At 47.0% G+C, this 22701-nt stretch overlaps 3 protein-coding genes across 4 annotated transcripts; 2 read left to right on the top strand and 1 right to left on the bottom strand.

Annotated features, from left to right (window-relative positions):
* Positions 1–1201: 1201 nt before the first annotated feature.
* LOC109773890 (protein ACTIVITY OF BC1 COMPLEX KINASE 7, chloroplastic) lies at positions 1202–10519 on the top strand. 2 transcript variants are annotated; one of them, XM_073500234.1, is made up of 18 exons: positions 1202–1513; positions 2041–2663; positions 2917–3060; positions 3249–3374; positions 3736–3823; positions 4235–4328; positions 4895–4988; positions 5732–5786; positions 6466–6557; positions 7398–7568; positions 7719–7775; positions 7864–7947; positions 8035–8119; positions 9064–9125; positions 9429–9503; positions 9606–9710; positions 9882–10023; positions 10219–10519. In XM_073500234.1, the coding sequence occupies exons 2-18, from the start codon at positions 2058–2060 to the stop codon at positions 10290–10292; spliced, it is 2154 nt and encodes a 717-aa protein (XP_073356335.1). In that variant the 5' UTR covers positions 1202–1513; positions 2041–2057; the 3' UTR covers positions 10293–10519. The 2 variants fall into 2 exon arrangements, with proteins under 2 accessions (XP_073356335.1, XP_020188210.1); XM_020332621.3 differs by having other exon boundaries at positions 1355–1657.
* A 2470-nt stretch (positions 10520–12989) lies between these two features.
* On the top strand, positions 12990–13499 carry LOC141022371 (uncharacterized). Its single transcript, XM_073498620.1, has one exon. The coding sequence runs from the start codon at positions 12990–12992 to the stop codon at positions 13497–13499; it is 510 nt and encodes a 169-aa protein (XP_073354721.1).
* A 6976-nt stretch (positions 13500–20475) lies between these two features.
* LOC109773897 (uncharacterized) lies at positions 20476–21295 on the bottom strand. Its single transcript, XM_020332627.1, has 2 exons — positions 20959–21295; positions 20476–20543 (listed from the first exon to the last, which is right to left on the bottom strand). Exons 1-2 carry the CDS (start codon positions 21293–21295, stop codon positions 20476–20478), a joined length of 405 nt encoding a protein of 134 aa, XP_020188216.1.
* Between the last annotated feature and the right edge of the window lie 1406 nt (positions 21296–22701).

Below are 22701 nucleotides of genomic sequence, written 5' to 3' on the forward strand. Positions count from 1 at the left end.
GGGATCTGCCCCCCTAACATCTGGGGTTTAGTGCACATTGGCTAATGAACAGTTGATAAATAGTGATTATTTGCTGCTAAAAATCAGTTTTTCAATGGTTTGACCCTCCCTAATTAGTTTTAACAGCACTTGGCCCTAGTGATACATTTTTCCTGGCTCCACCACTGCTCCCGTAGCGGATGACGTAGGCGTTGCGCATGGACTCGTACAGCGCCGCTGCCCATCCACAGTGCCTCGGACTCTCCACGGCCATTGCCGGGAGGCCTCCTCGTTTGCCTAATTGTCGGTTATCTGGCCTTCGTGAGCCAGTGCTTCTTGAGGAGCTGCAGGTTGTACCGCTGCTCCTCCTGCATCATCCGAAATGCGGAGATCGACGGTGCCGCCTACTCCTCCTGCTCTACCACCACCATGATGTTGTCGAAGCGCACCTACGCTTGCGACATGGTGAACCCGCATGACCGGCATGAGCGCCTGGTCCTCATCAGATGCCTCCTCCATCATTCGGTCCTCGTCGTCCGAGCTCTCCTCTAGTAAGCTCGCAGGAAGTCCCGCGTTTATGTGGCGCACACGCCGGGCTTGCCAGCAGTGCACAAGGTCCGCGATCTCGTGTCGGTGCAGTGGCGAGAGCTTCTTTGACCACCCACGGATGGTACCGAGCATTGCGTCGACGGCCGCGAAAGAAGGTGGACGGGAAGTGGTGGTGCGTCGGCGGGCAAACTAGGGGAGATGGGGCTTGGAGGAGGTGCAGTTTGTGCCGCGGACGACCATTCTTAAATAGCGGGCGCAGGGCAGCCCGAAGGCGGTTTGAATGTGGGCGCCCGAAGTGGGTTTCTCGTCTGCCATGCAGGTTGAATACCGGGCAGGTAGATGGACGGCCAACGATAGTTTGAATATGGTAGGAAGTCATCCCATCGTTTTGTCCGATCACGTCTTTCTGAACCGGCATTAACGTGGCTTGTAGAGCGAGCGGAGGCGCCGTGAGCGGCGGGCAGGTGTGAGTTTCTGGACTATTGTGCCGATTGAATGTCACGCCGTTCAGTTGAAGTGCGGCAGTGGTTGGTCACGTCTGCTCTGAACCGATTGTGCGCCGGACATCTGGAGTGGAAGGTGCAGGGAGGGATATGAGTGGGGCTGTGTAGTCGGAGGCTTACATAGCATGAGTTACGCCCACAAATCTCCCGCTGGTTTGGTACCGGCTTGTAGGATTTTAGACATCAAGACGCGTTCATGATATTTGAGTTATGATGGATTACAATTTGCGTCCGAACGAAGCGGTGCGGACGACTTATGGGTGGTTTGATGTACACGTTGCCTAACAGTGTTAAAGTGTATAGTATTAAAATCGTCCCTCCTCGTGCGCCTCATTTTCCTCTCCACTTCGTGGCGGAGTGGTGTCCTCTTCCCAGCCAAGCCAAGCCAGGTGAGCCGAAGCTGCAGTTGCGAATCAGAGAAGTCACCGGCCTCCCCTTCCTCTCTCTTCTCCACGCCCCGAGAAATCAAAAGCCCACGTGAGGTACTCCTTGCTTGCCAAACTCCCACTCCCCCGCATCCACTCATTTCGCCCCTCTGTTCCGCCCAGTCCTTTTTCGTTTCTTCCGGAATCTGATGCTCGATTCCGCCGGCTCGCAGCGCCTTGGGTGAAACTGATTTACCGAAGGTGTAGTTTTTGGGATTCTGTATGTTTGCTGCATCTCTTTCTGGTAGATGCCCAGGCAGTCTTGTTGGACGAAATTCATGATTTTGATAATTTGGCCGTTAATTGACGATATGGTTCTTTTCTACCCTGATATATGTTTCTGATGGTTTCTTGACTAACTCATTCGGGACAATCTGTAGTTATTCCTTCTGAAAGAAAGTGTGTAGTTGATACGTAGTAACCATGTGGAACCAGGCCATTACTTATTTTGTTGGAAACTGGGAAGATCTTGTATAATTTAGGGCCTTCTCATTATTGTCTCTACCTTGTACTTGTGGTTAGAATGACATTTCATCGTGTTCCATATTTGTTTCATACTAATAATGGCAAGGCACTACACACAGGGGCTTTTGATTGTCCAATGGCGATGATGATGGCTGATCTTAGCTTTTCAGCGTCTATATCGAATGCCAAGCTACCAAGGTATGGAAATGACTCTTCCTTGGTTAAGAGATCTTCAATGTTCCGAGCAGAAGCCCGGTCCACAGAATCCGAGAAATATACTACCAATGGCCGATCGAGGAAGATGGTTCCAACAACCGAATTGATGAGGAGCAAGGGCGGTGGCCGTGCAAGAACAGATACAGTTAATGGTTCTCTGAATGGAGCTGTCAATGGCTCAACCAAGGCGGTCATCAACGGTTCTACAAATGGCGTTGTCAACGGTTCGACCAGAGCAGTCATTAACGGTTCTCCAAAGGTGGTTGTTACTGGGACCAGTTTGGTGAATGGCAGCAACATGTCTTCTCTAGTTAAGACCCAGAAGCAAATGAGTGCTAGAGATGACCCCTTTGAAGAGGAGCTCAAGGTTTTGCCATCTGACGAGGGATTCAGTTGGGCAAAGGCTAACTACAACTCTGTGCAGAGGAGTATAGATATCTGGTCTTTCGTGCTTTCTCTTCGAATACGTATTTTATTTGACAATGCAAAATGGGCCTATCCAGGTGGATTCTCAGAGGAAAATCAGGTACATTAACTATGAAATGGCTAAGCAATTTAACCAGTAATTCTATAAGTTCAGTCAAGTCAGGATATGAAAAATACTGTAAGCTGCCATTTCCTTGAAAATCCCCAATGTGAAGGTGGTCTTGAAGTCCTGTTGTTAGCACATGAGAATTTTGCTTTAGTAATGGTGCAAAACCACATCAGTTTTGACTGCTTAAATGGGTTTATTCCTGTTTTACTGCACATGTTAACTGGAACCGCCTTTGAATTCGCAGAAAATCCGGAGGAGAAACACTGCATCATGGTTAAGAGAACAAGTATTGCAGCTTGGCCCAACTTTTATCAAGCTTGGACAGCTATCCTCCACAAGATCTGATTTGTTCCCAAAAGAATTCGTTGATGAGCTTGCAAAATTGCAGGTATTCATTCTTTGTCTAGGAAATTTTGGTGAAGGCTTCCTTTCTTTATCTCCTCTCTTCTGTTAAACTGGAATTATTTCTTTCTCGCAAAGGATTATTCCTGTTTACTGGTTGTAGTAGTTTGTTACATGGTGTACTTCTTTAACAAAATAGTAAACATGCACCATGTACCTTTTGCTTTTCTGCAGGACAGAGTACCTGCATTTTCTCCTGAGAAGGCAAAGGCTTTCATAGAGAAGGAAATGGGGTGCTCAGTTGATGTTGCGTTCAAAGAATTTGAGGACCGTCCAATAGCTGCTGCTAGTCTTGGTCAGGTGCTTAGTTCCTACATTATCCAGCATATACATTTTCCCTACTCATTGACAATTCAGGCAGCGTCATATTATATCATTATTAGTATTTAAGAAGAATATAAAATATACATATTTTTCCTTTCATGCCAGTTAAACTATTTAATTACCATATACAGTGTTCTTATTTTCATAATTCATATGTAAAATGTTTGCCTATAATTTGTGCCAGTTTATATCTGATGTCTTTGTCTTTTACTGTGACATACTGATGATACTACACCATTGAGATTAGTGGTCATATTTGTCTAATGTCAGTCTTTATGATCTTTATGCCGTGTTTCTTCAAATTGTACTTACAAATTCCCGTGATATCAATTTTCAGGTACATCGTGCGGTGCTTCATAATGGAGAGAGAGTTGCAGTGAAAGTTCAACGACCAGGGCTCAGAAAACTTTTTGATATTGACCTAAGTAAGAGACATGTGTTATTGGTGTTAAGTAGAGAACTATTGCTTATTTAACAAACAGAACAAATAACTCACATATATGTTGTTGGTGTTCTTAAATCAGAAACTATTGCTTATTTAACAAACAAAACTAATATAAGTTGAGATGATTTATTTATTATTCTTGAAAATATAGCGGTTACTATTCTAATTAGTTCCATACTTCCAGTGAATTTGATAGTATTTTTATCTTTTATACATGCAGAAATAGGTGAAATTAAGAACTTATGTGTTTCTTCTTTTTAAAGTTCCTCTCATTTCTTGCATAAGTTTATAAAAGTCACAATTATTTCCTGTTTATTATTTACCCAAACTGTTGTATGTTAAATGTTTTATAAATTTCTTAATAATTCTAGTCATCTTTGCTTTCTTCTAGGGAATCTAAAGCTAGTAGCCGAGTATTTTCAGAGAAGTGAAAAATTTGGAGGTCCTTCAAGGGACTGGATTGGTATTTATGATGAATGTTCCAAGTAAGTATACATCAATGTATTGGACCATCCATATGCATTATTTGTAATAATCCATTATTCAGCTATGGATACAATGTGCTTATTCTATGCCAGTTCCTGTTCAGTACCCAGTTCTTGTGAGAAATTATGTTGCTTTAGTGGAATGACTATTTGTATGCCATTTTATCTCATATTGTGACCTCGATATTTTTTCTAATCAATAAGTGTTGACTTGGTCATGCCAGTGTGCGATTTCATCATGTCTATTTTGGCATTTATCCGTGTAAGTAACTGATAAGTTGACAAAGAAAACATGATATCAGATTGGCAAGGTTCAGGTAATTTATTACATATATTACCTATTTTTGGTTAGGTAGTACCTCACAACGGTTATATTCACTAAATTGTAAGAGAGGGTAATATATCATACATGGAACATCTTTGATTACGAAAACAGAGAATACATTGTAATAAAAGTAGTGATTGTCAGCTCTGTTCAGAGACAGAGATCTCAAATTATTCTAGTTTTTAGTATTGAAATTGAACTTACAAACAGAAGTTGACCACCCTGATTTCTGTGATTTCAGAATTTTGTATGAAGAAATTGATTACATCAATGAAGGAAAGAATGCAGACAGATTTCGTCGAGATTTCAGAAACATAAAATGGGTTCGCGTGCCAGTACGTCTTTTGGACTCCAAATGCAATTTTTTAGGGCTTTGTTTCAGTACTCCACTTTGAAGATACCCAAAATCATATAGCCCTACTCACAATACTTAATCAAATTAAGAACGGGCAAACATCCCCATGGGGAATGTTTTGAGTGTTTAATGTACAGTGACCAATCTGTCTGCTTGGTCTCTGTACCTCCAGCAGGCATCCTCTTGCAATCACCTGCCTGGTCTCATCCTGGTCCGCATGCAGCTTGTGATAATTGATACGAAAATCTGCAGCATTCCAAATAGCCTTTTGATTGATTAGTTCAGTACGGTGGTTTCTGTATATGAATGTTGTGAGGCACGGTATGGAGCATAAATCCTTTCTGTAGCATTAATTTATTTGGTTTTCAGACCTCATACATTTTCCATTCTTGTGTTTTGCCTTCCTAGGAAGGCCAATAGCAGAGAAAGTGGGGACGTTTTCTGACTTTCTGTTGCATATAATAGCCTATGATATGTTTGGGTTGATTGCTAGTGGGTAGCCCAAGCAGCAAAGGTTTGGTCAGGACAGATTGTACTCTTGGACGTGGCTTGTGGCTTGCTGTACCCCTTTAAATTGTAGTTGATGATTTTACTTGCATTCAATCAGCATAGAGATGCCTAAACTTTAGTTAAAGTGGAGTACTAAAACAAAACCCTTATTCTTTTCTTTCTGAAATCTTGCTTCAAAGTTTAAAATGACTTGCCATTATGCTGCTTCTGTAGCTTATCATGTGGGATTACACAACTGAAAAGGTGTTAACCCTGGAGTATGCTCCTGGTACGTGTTAATTATTTCTTGTAATTTGAAGTAACCCGAGTTAACTTTTTCTTGAGAGTTTGTATTTTTCACAATGGTTATCCATTTATAAAGTGATTTGTTAGACATGTTAGTTATTATTTAGTGAAATCAGTTATGATGCCATACAGTTTCTTTTTCTTGTATAGATTTGAAGTACTCCCTCCGACCCAAATTAATTGTCACAACTTTAGTACAAAGTTTCACTAAAGCTGCGACGATTAATTTGGATCGGATGGAGTAATATACATGCATATTACCTTGTCATGCAGAATAGGCTTGCACAAACTAATCCACTTTCAGTTACTTATTATATGGTTATGCCAATTATTGATCTTCAATCCCCTGTCTCGCCTGAGAGAATTCTAATAAGTACATCAATAAATCCATTATATCTAGCCATGTATGATCACATATATTTCTACACGCCAAATTAATGTGACTACCTTCTGGTTCAACTTTTGCTGTCAAAGGAATTTTACATATTTCTGTTGTCTTTTCACTTAATACAACGAAGATCAAGCACAGTGTTTTAGCGGACGATTGTCCTTTCAGTTGTAACTCAGACCAATTTTTTCCAGTTGTAATGCGGAAGTATATGTTTTTATAACATTTTTTACCATGAAATATTCTATTTTAATCTGTGTTGTCATTTATACAGGTATTAAGATAAACAACTTGGCGGTGCTAGACAGCCGGGGATATAGTCGTTCTCTGATTGCATCCCGTTCAATAGAGTCGTACCTCATTCAGGTCAATGTTTTCTTAGTGTACCTTTTATGTTTGTACAAAGCTCGGTTTAGTTGCTTGTGATTTTTTACATAATTTATAGAAAACGCTTCTCACAACACAATGTCTACTCTTCTAAGAAAACTGATAGAAGACTTGTTTAATAATTCATTATTGGGCTATTGCCTTTGTAAATTTCCTATTTGTTGCCTGTCAAATGTGACTAAAACCTGTGAGTATCATGTTTAACACTGGGCTTGTTTTTAGTTGAAGAATTTTTATCTGGGAAGTATTAACCATGCAGTTTGGGCTATTAACTGGCTGGTTTCAAGAGAGTTTGCATGATCTTATTAGATTACTTTTGTTTTCTTAAATGAGAGGCCAGGGTAAACATGGCACACTTTACATTTTGTATCAAAAATTAGATGGTCTGGCTCTGCTTCAGTACTAGTCTCGTTTTTTTAAGCCTGGACTCTTTGGCTGCCTTTACTCCATGATTCCACATTTTGCCTAGTAAAAATCTCAAAGGATGCTGTTGGCAATAATTTAAGAAATACATATCGACCACACATGTTGGCTCGTAAGTATCGAACCATGCAGTCCTTATAATTTCAAAGAAGTGGCGGTATTGCTAGATGATATAAAATTCCTGGATCCTGTACAGTGGTGCAGTTGGCTGCCTGGTTGTCTTAATAGATGTTTAAGCATGCACAACCTTCACTCACTCATTCTCCAAAGTTCTGTGTTATATATTTTGTATATTCTGTTTTATGCTCAATATTGACACCAAGTTATTTCTTTTTTTAGTGGATCAGTGCATGTGATAGTTATTTGCACTAAGATTTTATTCCATGTAAAACACAGATACTGAAGACCGGTTTCTTCCATGCTGATCCTCATCCTGGAAACCTTGCCATAGACAAGGATGGCTCTCTAATATATTATGATTTTGGAATGATGGGTGAAATCAAATCATTCACTCGAGATAGATTACTCTCCTTGTTCTATGCCGTGTATGAGAAGGATGCGAACAAGGTATCTTCATATCCTCATATGAGTGGTGCACACATAATAGTTTTCTGAATTTTCCTAGCATCTTACCTTGCATGGTATTGAGTAATTTAAGATGCTCATATTTTGGGCAGTACATATATTCTCTCTTTCTCAGCCAGCTCTATCTTACAGGTTATAAAAGCTTTAATTGATCTGGAAGCTCTTCAGCCAACAGGAGACCTCTCGCCGGTTTGTAGGACATGTTATTTCCTGGGCAGAAAAGTTATTGAAGAAATTTCATTCAACATTTATTTTCTGCCCCCTTTTCGTTATACAGGTAAGAAGGTCCGTACAATATTTCTTGGACAATCTGCTGAGCCAGTCACCGGATCAACAGCAGACTCTAGCTGCAATTGGAGAGGTTGCCTAACCTTATAATTTTACATGAATCAGTTTGCATGTAAAAAGACTGAGATATTGAAGTTAATCCTGTGTTTTACCTTCCCAGGACTTGTTTGCAATTGCGCAAGATCAACCTTTCCGTTTTCCTTCCACATTTACGTTCGTCATAAGGGCATTCTCAACTCTTGAAGGTTCTCCATTCTCGTATATCTTGACAACATTACAATATCTACGGATCCATTTCTTTCGATAGTATCACTTCTGATTTCTTCTTCATTTTTATGAATGCAATGTCTTGATGATTTGGTACAGATATCTCAGTATGTTCTTGGTTATAATCTTGCAAAATGTTCCTCATTTGCAAACAGTATATTATAAACAATAACAAAGGAAAAATGCATCTCTACCTGTTGTTAAAAGGATATAATGGCTGTAAGCTGCAAAACATATTCATTCCACTTTGAAGAATCTCTTCTCATCATTCGAAGGTCATTAGTTATTTGTAGTAAATCAATTTTATGCACTTGCTGCAAATGGGGTGACGTGTTTTGTTATGTCGTCTGTGGTTGAGATCGAGACTTGAGAGTGGACTTTGTGCAGTGCATGCACCCAGGTGATTTGATGAAAAATTAGAAGACACATATTAAATTATAAGAAATTCAAAACCTTTTGTGGATATACATTGTTGGCTGGATTGTGAACCTACAAAAATTGAGCCAAAATGTGTCCATTTGCGTCATGTACAAATAAAGAAGGAACAACTGTCTAGAACTGACTGTAACTGTACATAATTTTTTTGGTGCATAACACAAATGAGCATGTTTTTTCGCCACAATTTTACATGTGTAAAAAAATCAATGAAGACAAGCAGTTTCGGATTTTTTATTCAGAACTTGTATACTCCTTGAGTGATTTTTCTAATTCTACCACCCAGGCGCCCACAGCACAGCACTTAACGTTTGGCCGAGTGAAATGAAGCATATATCTTGAGACCTGCTCCAGGCCTCTAAACACTCACACTGATATTCAAATTATTAGCTATGTGATTAACTTAATAAAAAGTTTACCTATTTACCATCTGTTAGATTAACTATTTGTCGGTCAATGATTGTGTTGGTATATTCATGTTTCACAGGCATCGGGTACATACTGGATCCTGATTTTTCCTTTGTCAAAGTTGCTGCACCATATGCACAGGTTAGGATTATTCTCCATCCTACCATTACTCCTCCATCCACTATGTTTTCTTTTCTTTATCCTTTTTTTAGAAAATGGAAGCATGTTTTCTCTGCTCTCTTAAATTTTCAGAAGTGGACTCCAACTTGCTAGAGCATATAGAAGTTGTTACCAAGATAGATCATCTTGTTAATATGCTATGCTCGTGTGCAACTTGTTATTTCTGCTAACATAGTTCTGTTCCATTTTCCTCATAACAACAGAAACTCTTTATCCTTTCAACATCTATCTGTGAATTCTAACCTTATTCCATTTGAACTCCAGGAACTGCTAGACTTGAAAACGAGACGAAGAGCTGGACCTGAATTAGTCCAGGAGATAAGAAAGCAAGCAAATGATGTAAAGACTTAAATCTGTGATTGATATGATTTTCTCATTTTCCCTCGTTTCTACGCTTCTAGTTGTTGCGCATGCCATTGACTGCTATCTCCATATATACAGGCCCGTGATTCTACGATCTCAATGCCCTACAGAATCCAACGGATCGAGGATTTTGTGGGGCAACTCGAGTCGGGTGATCTGAAACTCAGAGTCAGAGTACTTGAGGTATGGCTCTGCTGATGACTTTACTTCTGTCTAGCACCTTTGTCTGTCATCATAAATTAATGGCAAGCACTTGTTGTGTGCTCAGTAACTCCTAGTTTGAAAACATAGTGTTTCCACTATTTGTTGCTTTGGTCGGAAGTCAACCTGAAACTTACATGATGGCATTTGCAGTCGGAACGAGCTGCTCGTAAAGCTAACGTACTTCAGATGGCGACCATGTATACAGCCATGGGTGGTACTCTCTTGAATATTGGGGTCGTCATGGGTAGTCAAGGAAACCAAATAGTCGCAAATGGGTCTTTCATCGGCGCAGGTAGGATTTGTTACTTGTTTCCTGAAAAATCCGCTCGACAAATTCTCCATAATACGACAACTTTCAACCTTATATGAAAGTTTTCATTATCTTTGCTTGTATTTGTACTATAAGCTAACCTGAATTTAAACTACTGATGTTTTCAACATGTCCTTTCTTGATTGGTCCAATTCTTGCTCCCAACTGAACTTGCAGGCATTTTCTTGGCATTATTGGTTGCATCTATGCGAAGAGTGAAGAAACTCGAGAAATTCGAGACGATGATGTGATCGCCGGGCTTCATTTTGGACATCTGCACAAAAACCAAGACAAAGGGTTCACACTTTTGTAAAGAAATTAAATGGGAACTGCTTTCTCATTCATAGGTAAATAATATACTTAGATTATGTAGGAGCAACATTCTTCCTGAAAATATTGTATCTTGTTGAAACCTGTAAAAATCTGTCCAAGCAGTATACATTCTTTTAGCAGAAAGCTCAGATTATTCATCCGCAAATGGTTAAAAGAGCTGGAGAATTAATTTATGCTTTATCTTACAGTTCCTGATTCTGTTTCCCTAATGCCCTGAAAATATTGTCCTTTGTTGTTTGCTTCCCAACGAGATTGGTGCAATCCACCTGATTCTGTTTTGCACCCAAGAAGATTGTTTCTCTCCAGAATTGCGCTGTTAAAATCGCTTTCAAATGCCTATCAAATAGGGCTCAGCCTTTCATATCTCAGCTCATACATCATGATAAAACGGGTTTCATTGGGGGGACAGGGATAACCAAAAACTTCACTTACGCTGCTGATATGGTCCAGTCCTGCTTCAAAAGGCAAAAACCTGTTATTGTTGTAAGGCTCGATTTCCAGAAAGCTTTTGGCTCAGTTTCCTGGTCAGCTCTATCGACTATCATGAGGGTCAAAGGGTTTCGACATCTTAGTGTCGTTGGATTTAAAATCTTAACGTGTCGAGTCATTCAGCGGTGCTGCTAAACGGCAGGCCCTTCCGCCCTTGGTTTCAGTGTTGTCGTGGTCTTTTTCGACAAAGGGTGTATTTTATTGGCTTAAAATGAAGCATTACGAGGATACAAAACATAATGAGCACACACCCAGCCTCTGCATAGGTAGGTGCACACAGCCAATATCAACACATGCACACAAAAAATACGTCATAAATAGCATGTGTAGGCGAGAGAGAAAAAAGCGATCAGATCCGCGATCGGCAAACTACGACAATGACCTTATTCGCACCAACCATCTCATGACACCACATGGACGACGAGGTTGTTCAACAGCAACGCCTTCATGAAGGGAGCGACGCTCAAACGCCACCGTCACCGAATTCATCCAGAATCTAGGTTTTCACCTTGAAAAACTAGTCCGAGCATATCCGAGCAATGCGTTCAACAAGGTAACAATGTAAAAACATCGTCATTGCTAGGTATAACCAACTCGGGTATGACCTAGGCTTTTACTCCGGGGCTCGAGACCAAGTACTGGAGTACCAGCACCATCGACGTCACTTATGTGTTGTCGCCACCACTTATTTGCGATACCAGCAGCTACATACGATTGTTGTCACTGCTGCACAACCATTCCTCTGCGTCAAATCATCGTCCATAATTTGCATCTCACTGCGAAGTCAACCATCGGATCTACAAGGAGAAATCCTGACGAAGACATTTCGGTGACCACCGTAATTCGCCGTGGTGGCGGCGGACATGAACAAAGGGGCACCTCGCCAGAGAAAACTCTGCACAGGCCCATCAGCCCAAGGACGAACATGGCCGAACTAGAGCCCGGAAGGCAGATCACCATCGCTAGATCAGGAGAGCGTAGCCGTCAGATCAACACGACACTTTTCGAGCATACCCGATGTTGTGCTGCCGGGATCCGAAGCCGTTGTCGCCCGCGATCCGCATCGCTTAGCCGGTGCCGACGTGCCGTTGAGTACAACCATGCGACAAACCAGAATCCATCGCCAGGGAGACTCCGTAGAGCACGCCTGATGCCGCGCTGTCGGGATACAAAGCCGTTGCCCGTGTTAGGCAGAATAAGCCGCGGCGACGAGCTCACCGCGTCGGGCGCGTGTATGGGCGCGCGCCAGACGTAGCGGGCGTGTTGGGACCGCGGGGAGCGTGTGCGTAGGCGTGCGTGTGTGCGTGGGTGCGGTGCATGGGCGTGTCCATGTGATCGAACACCGCACGGGTGTGTGTAGAGGTAGCCGTTGGCGCGCGGGGTGAGCACGTTGAGCTGGTCCATCGCGGGCTCGCCGTGCCCGGGCGTGTGCGTGCATGTCGGGGAGGCGCGGTAGAAGCGGGCGGGACAGGTGCTCGACGTGGGCTGGGACGTGGGTGCGTGCCCGGCGCGTCCCTGGGTATAAGACCCCGTGTAATGGTTCTGCTCTGTGACGAGTTCGTGCTCGTGGAATACAAGGCCGTGCGTGCGGCGGCAGCGTTCGTGCGCTGGAGAAACTCCGTGTTCTTCCTCCTCCTTCCTTCTTCTTCCTTGAGTGAGCCACGACGAGGGAGAGCGAGCTGAGTGACAGGGAGAGGAGGGCACCGGCGAGGGAGGCGCGGCAACAACATTTGGCATCAGAGCCACGTTCTGTCCAGGGCGCGCCGGCGATGTCGATCGTCCCCTACGGCGGCGGTGCTAGCGGTTCGTTGCCGTAGCAGGTGCCGCTGCTCACCGGAGAGAACTACATGGCGTGGTCGATCAAGGTGGAGGCAAACCTTGATGCGGCCGGGCTGTGGGAGGCGGTGGTCGTGCCGGAGGACGCGGCGGCCGCCGTGATCGCGAAGAAGGATAAGCCGGCGAGGGCGTATCTGCTCGGCGCGCTCGCGAAGGACTTGCTGCTGCAGGTGGCGGCAAAGAAAACTGCGGCGGAGGTATGGGCAAGCCTGAAGGCGCGGTTCGTCGGCGCGGACCGCGTGCGGGCGGCGCGGCTGGGCACACTGCGCGGGGAGTTCGAGCTCCTGCGCATGGCGAGCGGCGACACGCTGGACGAGTTCGCCGGCAAGCTCGGTGGCATGGCGGCGCGTTACGCGGCGCTCGGCTCAACCCTGGAAGACGCCGCGCTGGTGAAGAAGCTGCTCGACTCCGTGCCGGACCGCCTGTACGCGGCGGTGGCCGGGATCGAGCAGTTTTGCGATGTGTCGACGATGCCGTTCGAGGAGGCGCTCGGGCGACTGAAAGCGTTCGACGAACGGCTCCGACGACGCGGGCAGGCAGGCGGCGAGAGCGCGGACGGGCAGCTGATGTTCACCGCGGCGCAATGGCGGGCGCGTGAACGACAGCGAGGCGGAGCTCGGGACGACGACGACGGGGCGCGCAGCGAGGCGTCGGGCTTCGGCGGCAACCGGAAGGGCCGGTGCTACAAGTGCGGCGAGCGGGGTCACTTCAAACGTGACTGCCCGCGGTGGAAGAAGGCGCCGGCGCCGGAGCATGCACTGCTGGTCGACGGGGACGCCGAGGACGCCGGGCTGCTCTGAGCTGCGGCTTAGGGCGCGAATGTTAGGCAGAATAAGCCGCGGCGACGAGCTCACCGCGTCGGGCGCGTGTATGGGCGCGCGCCAAACGTAGCGGGCGCGTCGGGACCGCGGGGAGCGTGTGTGTAGGCGTGCGTGTGTGCGTGGGTGCGGTGCATGGGCGTGTCCATGTGATCAAACACCGCACGGGTGTGTGTAGAGGTAGCCGTTGGCGCGTGGGGTGAGCACGTTGAGCTGGTCCATCGCGGGCTCGCCGCGCCCGGGCGTGTGCGTGCATGTCGGGGAGGGCGCGGTAGAAGCGGGCGGGACGGGTGCTCGACGTGGGCTGGGACGTGGGTGCATGCCCGGCGCGTCCCTGGGTATAAGACCCCGTCTAATGCTTCTGCTCTGTGACGAGTTCGTGCTCGTGGAATACAAGGCCGTGCGTGCGGCGGCAGCGTTCGTGCGCTGGAGAAACTTCGTGTTCTTCCCCCTCCTTCCTTCTTCTTCCTTGAGTGAGCCACGGTGAGGGAGAGCGAGCTAAGTGACAGGGAGAGGAGGGCACCGGCGAGGGAGGCGCGGCAACAACAGCCCGGCTGGGGAGGACTTGCCGCCGACGCATGCTGCTGCACTGCCATGCAGCCATGCACGCTGAGGGGCTGCTCTGCCTAGCAGCTGCTCGGAAACAAGCACCGCACCCATGCCGTCTCGTGCCTTGGCCCCGAAGAGAAGGCCTCGCCGCCGCCGCCGCGTGGGCTTTGCCCGGTAGCCCCTTGTGGCGGCGGCGAGGGAAGAGCAGGCCGAAGGTAGTCTCCCCAGCGGCTGACTGGGCGCCCCGGTGCAGCCGTCGTGGTCTTAGGCAAGAAGACCCGTTTTCACCTCACCTGTTTATAATGGGCGCGTCTAAGCGAGTGGTCGTTAGGCCAACTCCAACAGACCCCCAAATAGCCCGGCTGCGTCCGTTTAAGCCTAAACGGACAGACGAGCCGGCCCAACGCGCAACTCCATTCTCAAATTGTATCCGTTTTTCGTCCGGCTCAACCCATTCCTAGCGCATACTTGAGCGAGCTATGTAGTCGCGCAGACAACGAATGGACGTGCACACGACGTCTGCCTCGGGCCCGCGTGCCGGCTGTCCAACTACCTCCCACCGACCCTAGTCAATGCGCACGGGTGGATGGGCCCCCAAGTTAGCCACCCAGACGGCCCCTGGCCACGTCCTTTTTTATGGCGAAGCCGTGGACTACCACTGCCACTTCCACTTCCCCGTCCCCATCCACTTCCCCACCATTGCCCCCTCCATCGGAGACACCAAACCCTAGCCGCAGTCCACCTCGCTCCCCGCCGACCATGGGCTTCTGGAAGTGGCACCCCGACAAGAAGTGCAAGGACGACCGCGAGGCGAGGTCGTCGTCCGCCTCGTCCGGAAGCGCGGCCAACCACTCCACCTCGCTGGCCTCCTTCTCGATCTCCTCATCGACGGCCGCGCCACGCTTCCGACCCTATGTCAAGGTCGAAGTGTGCCGCCGGTACTGGGAGGCCGACACCCCGCTGCCGTGGTCAGATGCGCACCTCCCCAATGGGTGGCATCTGAGCCCGGATCGGGTGCCCATTCCCCCCGTCCCGACGATCGGCGTGCCCGCCTCCAGGAGATCGCCCGCCGTCATGCCAGGATTCAGCCCGAGCTCCTCTCCGACCGCTGGTATGCCATCGACTCACCCCTCTGGGACACATGGTTCTAGGACGAGCACGGCATGCGCCGGGAAACCGAGCCCGCCAAGAGTGCGCGGCCGCACGCGGGTGCGTGGCCTGACGCCGACACCGTCTGCCTCCCCGTGCCGCCACCCCCGCAGCCTCCCGGCATGAAGGCCGAGGAGGAGGAGCGGCACCTGTAGGCCGTCATGGAGGACTTGGAGCAAAAGCCTCCTCAAAGTCAGTTTTGCCCGAAAGGCAAGAGTCCCACTCGGACTCCAGGACCAAACGCCACAAATCCTTGGCGTCTGGACCAGACGCCATGGGCCTCGGCGTCTGGCCCAGGGCCAGATGCCAGGGTCTCTGGCATTTGGCCCCCTGGCCTCCGCAAAACTCCTTTTGCACCAACCTAAAGCCTTGTAGGCTTCACCCCTTGGTCGAAGCATATCATCCTATATATCAATCTTTACCTCCGGACCATTCCGGAGCTCTCCGTCATGTTCGTGATCTCATCCGGGACTCCGAACAACATTCGGTCACAAACATACATAACTCATATAATACTATATCGTCAACGAACGTTAAGCGTGCGGACCCTACGGGTTCGAAAACTATGTAGACATGACCGAGACATCTCTCTGGTCAATAACCAATAGCGGAACCTGGATGCCCATATTGGTTCCTACATATTCTACGAAGATCTTTATCGGTCGAACCTTATGACAACATACGTTATTCTCTTTGTCATCAGTATGTTACTTGCCCGAGATTCGATCATCGTTATCCTCATACCTAGTTCAATCTCGTTACCGGCAAGTCTCTTTACTCGTTCCGTAATGCATCACCCCGTAACTAACTCATTAGTTACATTGCTTGCAAGGCTTATAGTGATGTGCATTACCGAGAGGGCCCAGAGATACCTCTCTGACAATCGGAGTGACAAATCCTAATCTCGATCTATGCCAACTCAACAAACACCATCAGAGACACCTGTAGAGCATCTTTATAATCACCCAGTTACGTTGTGACGTTTGATAGCACACTAAGTGTATTCGGGAGTTGCATAATCTCATAGTCAGAGGAACATGTATAAGTTATGATGAAAACAATAGCAATAAACTGAACGGTCATAACGCTAAGCTAACGGATGGATCTTGTCCATCACATCATTCTCTAATGATGTGATCCCGTTCATCAAATGACAATACATGTCTATGGCTAGGAAACTTAACCATCTTTGATTAACGAGCTAGTCAAGTAGAGGCATACTAGGGACACTCTGTTTTGTCCATATATTCACACATGTATCAAGTTTTCGGTTAATACAATTCTAGCATGAATAATAAACATTTATCATGATATAAGGAGATATAAAATAATAACTTTATTATTGCCTTTAGGGCATATTTCCTTCAGTGAAAAATGTTTCCGAAGATGCTAAATCATATATATAATGGTCTAGAAGTATTTAGAACATTTTATATTTAATTTAAATATCAACGGGCCTTAAAAGGCCAAGAGGTGGAAGGCAACTTGGGCCACAAGGGCCCAATTGGGGAAGGAGTGAGACTCCTCCCCTTGGTTGGACGCCCCAAGAAGGGTTTCCCTCCTTGGTGCCATCCCTCCCTTTCCCCTCTAACCTATATATAGTGGAGGTTTGGTGCCCAATAGAGTACACAAGTTTTGGAGCCTCCTCTAGTTGATCTAGTGCATGTTCTAGTTGGTCCTAATTGACTAATTAGAGCAAGCTCTAGCCACCTTTAATCCTCATAATTAGAAGCCCCCGTGTGGTTCTAAACTCCTCCCTTTAATTCTCTGGCGACGATTAGCTCTGGATGGTGAAGCGCTGTCGGATCGTGAAGGCCGTATGATTGCAACCAAGTAGAAAGGTCATGCTTTCGGTCTTCTATTCAAGAGATCGTTCGAGGGCGGATCGCGGGATCGTCATCGACGTTCGAGGGACTCCAAGTATGATCTACACCGACTCATCTACTTTCGATGCACTCCCGAAGTCGGTAACGATCGTTGATCACAACACGTTATGCATCTTCATATTGGCAGCCCCTTGGTCCGATCACAACTCTGCTTTTTTTGTTTTCTACTACGTTTCCCAACAATCAGGACCAAGGGGCTGCCATCGGATATTTACTCTGAGTTCCAATCAAGTCTTTGCGTCGTCGCCGCCGTCATGGGCTACGAGGGGGTGTTAGACTATACTGTAGTCCTATATGGTACAAGCTCTTGTATACGTCCTATCACAGTATAGTCTAATGTGTCGACTATGCGGTCAGTAGTTGAGTTAGTGGCGCATGTCTTCAGGTAGTGGAACATCCCATGATCACCCTAGGTTGTGGCTTGTAAATTGTATACATGACCCTGCCTAGTGTATAATCAAAGCGTGGTGAATCTTCTCCCTAATTTCTCTACCTAACATTTTTTGAACAACCTTGCCGCTTTATTTAATTGTATGCGTTCGGAATCTCATCCAAAATTACATCGAGAACACGGGCCGGGGGAATCCCCAACCAAACCTTACAAAGTTCATCCCCGACACCGACTTTCGCTAACTTATGCGCGGTAATATTAGCAGAACGACGAACCCATGAAACTTTAAACTCGGAAAACGAAGTGAGCATCGACTTGATCTCTTGCATCCACGGCCCAGCACTCGACAGCTCCTTATGATGATTATTCAGCATCCGGGCCACCCCCTGGGAATCCAGCTCGACGTGTACCTTCTCGGCATTAATTTCCTTCGCCACCTCAAGAGCTCTCTTGCAGGCTAGAATCTCCACCGATTTGGGGTCGTCAACACCCCTGAAACAATGAGAGAGCCCCGCCCGGAAAGCCCCGTCTTCGTCTCGGATTACCGCTCCGCCTCCGCCATTCTTGCTCACCTTAGAGACTGCTCCATCAGAGTTAACCTTCATCCATCCAGTATCTGGAGGTCGCCATTTTTGCTTGAGCTGCTCCATAGCCAGGCGCGGATCAGAAGCGTGAGCCTCTTGCCATTCCTTGATGTGGTTAGCTACGTTCAGCATGATTTCATGTGGTGGAGCTATCATTTTGCCATCCCTCGCCTCGTTGCGTGCCAACCACAGTCCGTACGCCCCCTGAATCATGGCCGCCTTCTCCCCGTCCGATGCTTCAGCAAGCCACCCGAGCAGCCAGCTCGCTAACGCACTCTGAGAGTCGATCGGACTCGGTGGGATCGCCACCGAAACTCCCTTTTCCGAATGCAGAAGCTGCCAAAACCGTGCAGAGTGTTGACACGACCAGAAACGGTGCAGCACCGTCTCCTCCCGACCACACGCGACACAAAAAACACCGGGTTTAATTCTCCGACGGTGAAGCTCAGCCCCCACTGCGAGGCCATTACGAATCAGTCTCCACATGTGTATCTTAGCCTTGGCTGGAGCAGATGTTTCCCATAGTGCCAAATACCCTCTATGTTTCACAACAGAACTTGAACCCTCCGGCCGTCCGAACTTCGCATTGTTCAATGACATGCACAAGTGATATGCAGAACGGACAACAAAGTCACCATTTTTTGTGTAGTTCCAAGCCGGATAGTCTTCAGTGCCCGGGCCCCCAATGGCGATTTGCTTAATGTCGTTCACATCATTGTCAGAGAACATGTTTTGCAATTTGTTTATATCCCAACTTCTGCCATCTGTAGTCAGAGGATGAGCAACCTTGGTCATACCTGGTACAAAAACTTGCCCCAAGGGGCGCATACTTCTTGCTCTAGGGATCCAATTCGCATGATGTATATTCACTGAAGTACCATCCCCAATGCGCCATATAAGTCCCTCCCTCAGTAGATCCCTTCCATGTAAAATACTCCGGAAGGTATACGATGCAGACGAGGTTGCAGTTGCCGTCAATATTGAGTCGCTGCTGAAATATCGTGCCTTAAGCACTCTAGCGCACAAGGAGGATGGGACTTGCAGAATCCTCCACGCTTGCTTAGCAAGCAGCGCTTGATTGAAAGCCTCGGGGTCTCTAAAACCCATTCCACCGTCCCGCTTCGATGTACACATTTTCCGCCAAGAAATCCAGTGTACCTTACGCTCACCATTCGTTGCCGCCCACCAGAATTTTGAAGAGATCGAGGTCAGGTTCCGGCACATCTTCTTCGTAAGCTGAAAACAACTCATGGTGTGGTTAGGTACTGCTTGTAGTCCAGACTTGATCAATACTTCCCTTGCTGCTTTGGAGAGGCCTTGGACCTTCCATCCACCTACTTTTCCTTTCGAGCACTCTGTCACATATTTGAAAGTGCCCTCCTTGGACTATCCAACCAGTGTTGGCAATCCCAGATACCGCTCGCGCAAAGCTTTGGACTGGACACCCAATGCATCTTTGAGTGCATTTTTGTTTCCTTCCTGAAAGCCCTCCCCGAAGAAAATAGAGGACTTTTCTAGATTAACTCGTTGGCCCGATGCCTCCTCATATCTCAACAGAATATCTTTCAACATAACCATGTTATCATGCGATCCTTCGAGGAAAACAACACTATCATCCGCAAACAAAAGGTGTGTAACTTGGGGGCTAGTGCTCCCAAACGACACTCCTCTGATGCTGCCCTCTTCTTGTGCTGTTTTTAGTAGTGCCGAGAAGCCTTCCAGACAGAAGAGAAAGAGGTATGGTGATAAGGGGTCACCCTGTCTAAGTCCACGGGAAGGTGAAAAACCCCGAGACAAACCACCATTGAGCTTTACACAAAAAGTAGCCGACCTCACACATCGCATGATCATATCAATCCAGCCCTGTGCAAAACCAAAGTGTTCCATCATTCGTTGGAGAAAAGCCCATTCAACTCTATCATATGCTTTCATCATGTCTAATTTCACAGCACAGAGCGTCTTCTTTCTCTTCCTCTTCCGAATCGCATGGACACACTCATAAGCCACAAGAACATTGTCCGTAATCAGACGTCCCGGAACAAATGCACTCTGCTCCTCAGAAATAAGAATAGGCAGGATCACTTTCAGTCTGTTAGCTAGAACTTTCATTGCAATCTTGTATAGTACATTACAAAGGCTAATAGGCCTGAACTGTGAGAGGAGCTCTGGCGAGTTGCATTTTGGAATCATCACAATGATTGTTGCGTTAAAAGCCTCAGGCGCCCCTACACCATGCAAAAAATCCTTGACCGCCCGACAGACATCATCTTGAACTAACGACCAGTGTCGTTGATAAAAGAGGGCCGGTAGCCCATCCGGCCCCGGCGCTTTCGTAGGACCCATGTGAAATAACGCTTTCTCAATCTCCTCGTCCGAGATAGGCGCCAAAAGTGACCCATTCATCTCAGGAGTGACAAGCTGAGCAATATTCTGTAAAATAGCCTCGGCACCCTGGGATCCATCTGACCTGAACAGACATTCATAAAAATTTGCAGCCATGTTGCGCATCTCCTCATCAACCCGACACACAGAACCGTCCTCTCATTTTAACGCTTTCACCGTATTTTTTCTCTTCCTATGGGACACCCTGTTCTGAAAATATCGAGTATTCTGGTCACCCGCCCGTAGCGAGTCCACTCTAGACCGCTGTCTATACAGGATTTCCTCTCTGGCATAAATTTCCCTTAGCTGCTCCTCTAGGTCCCGAACCTCCAGTGAGGATCCGTTAATGAGAGCTCGGTTTTTTGCATCAAGTAGCTGTGCCTTGAGCTTATTTATCTGTCGCCGAATGGAGCCGAAAACCTCCCTAGCCCATCTTTGCATGGACCCCGTCATAGTAGCCAGCCTCTGCCATACCGCACCGAGCCCCTGTTCTCCTGTACTCGCAGCTTCCCAGACTTGAGTCACCATCTCATCATATTTCTCGTGGCGAGTCCAAGCCTCCTCATAACGAAAAGGTATATCCGCTCCCTGACCATACTGTGGAGCCGTCTCCACTGCATGCACCAGGAGAGCTTGGTGGTCCGACTCCTCCGTCAATATATGTTCGACCGTCGTCTCCGGGAATGTGGACAGAAAACCATCATTGCATGTAGCTCGATCAAGCCGCACCTGAATATTATCTTGACCATCCCGTTTATTATCCCATGTGAATGGGTATCCCGAGAATCCAAGATCCGCCAAGCCGCAGTCGGCGAGGCAGTCTCGGAAGTCTTCCATCTATGAGAAACTCCTTAGATTGCCACCACGCTGGTCCGTCTAAAACAGAGCCTCATTAAAATCACCCAAACATATCCATGGGAGATCATCTTGTGCCCTCAGGTATCGTATCGCATCCCATGATTTCTTTCTGAGTTCTGTCCGTGGTTCTCCATAGAATCCAGTGATCCTACAAAGCTTTCCCTCACATTCAACCTCCGCATCAATGTAATATTGGCACCAAGGCCTCACCTTGACTTTGACTTGATCCCTCCACCAGAGAGCTAGGCCACCACTCCGGCCTACACAATCCACCGCCACTCCATTTGAAAAACCCAAACTCCATTTGAGTCTATCCATAGCCCTTGATTTCTTTTTTGTTTCACTTAAGAAAACCACCGCCGGGTTGTGGGACCGTATCAGGTCACGTAATTCGCCGACTGTCGAGTCCAACCCCAAGCCTCGACAGTTCCAGGCTAGAAGATTCATGGCGTCCGGCGGCCCTGTCTCGCAGGGTCCGCCGCTTCATTGTGCTGCTCTGAGATACGCTCAAACACAGAAGAGGTTTTTTGCCTCGTGTCGCGAATGAAAGTATCATTACCTACCTGCCTGTCCATGTCTCCCTTTACCACCCACTGCTGTTTCGGCCACCGCTTCCTTTCTCCTTTGAATTCATGTCTTGGGCTAAGAGGAGGGCGCTGTTCCGTGTAGTACCCGGACCTAGGTTTCCGTACATAGTATCCACTCATCAAGACTCTACCTAACATGATAGACAGGTCTGACTATGTTGGTGCAAGGCGAGCTCCTTTCCTCTGCGAGACTCGTGACCGAAGCGTAGTTGTCTAGTCCTCGACGCCTTTGGCCGATTGTTTGTCATAGGCTGGCATGGTACTCATGTGTCATTTGTTCGGAGAGTCTTGATGAGTTGTCCAAGCTGAAGTCGGAGTCAGTTGCTCGGGGAGAAGTGATAACGATGACATTGTAGGCAATCTTGACGATGTCCTCTCCTCAATGGGGTATGTGGGTCTTGTGGGTAGCCAGGTCGACAGAGCGCCCTTCCTTGTGTGCGTGTTTAACAGTTTTTGCTCAGGTTTTCGCAAATTAATCAGACAACTATCTCAAAAAAAGTAAGGCAAACAAATCATTATTGGTGTGATGCCTTAGTATTTTTCCTTTTTTGATCGATTGAGGTAAGACACCTCAGGTTTTAGCTATGGTAGACGCGCGGGAGCTATATCTCACATTAAGCGAGACAGAAGCTACTATCCTGGAAGGGAATTGCTCCTCGCATAAGGAACTGGGCCGACCCATCAGTGCACTTTTAAAACAAAAGGAGGAGAAAAAGCAACACGCATGGGGGACGATCCGAGTACCTCATCAGGGAAAAGTCCGGCACTACTAGCCACTCCGCTCGCTTCGCGTTCATG

Source organism: Aegilops tauschii, chromosome 5, assembly GCF_002575655.3.
Source record: "Aegilops tauschii subsp. strangulata cultivar AL8/78 chromosome 5, Aet v6.0, whole genome shotgun sequence".
Classification (NCBI taxonomy): domain Eukaryota; kingdom Viridiplantae; phylum Streptophyta; class Magnoliopsida; order Poales; family Poaceae; genus Aegilops; species Aegilops tauschii.

Coding starts and splice junctions, on each gene's coding strand:
- LOC109773890 (XM_073500234.1), top strand. CDS start 2,058: ATGGCGATGATGATGGCTGATCTTAGCTTTTCAGCGTCTATATCGAAT. Junction 4,329..4,894: donor ATTTATGATGAATGTTCCAA/GTAAGTATACAT, acceptor CTGTGATTTCAG/AATTTTGTATGAAGAAATTG. Junction 4,989..5,731: donor TAAAATGGGTTCGCGTGCCA/GTACGTCTTTTG, acceptor CTGCTTCTGTAG/CTTATCATGTGGGATTACAC.
- LOC141022371 (XM_073498620.1), top strand. CDS start 12,990: ATGGCGAGCGGCGACACGCTGGACGAGTTCGCCGGCAAGCTCGGTGGC.
- LOC109773897 (XM_020332627.1), bottom strand. CDS start 21,295: ATGGAAGACTTCCGAGACTGCCTCGCCGACTGCGGCTTGGCGGATCTT. Junction 20,544..20,958: donor TCAAGTCTGGGAAGCTGCGA/GTACAGGAGAAC, acceptor ATGTCTGTTCAG/GTCAGATGGATCCCAGGGTG.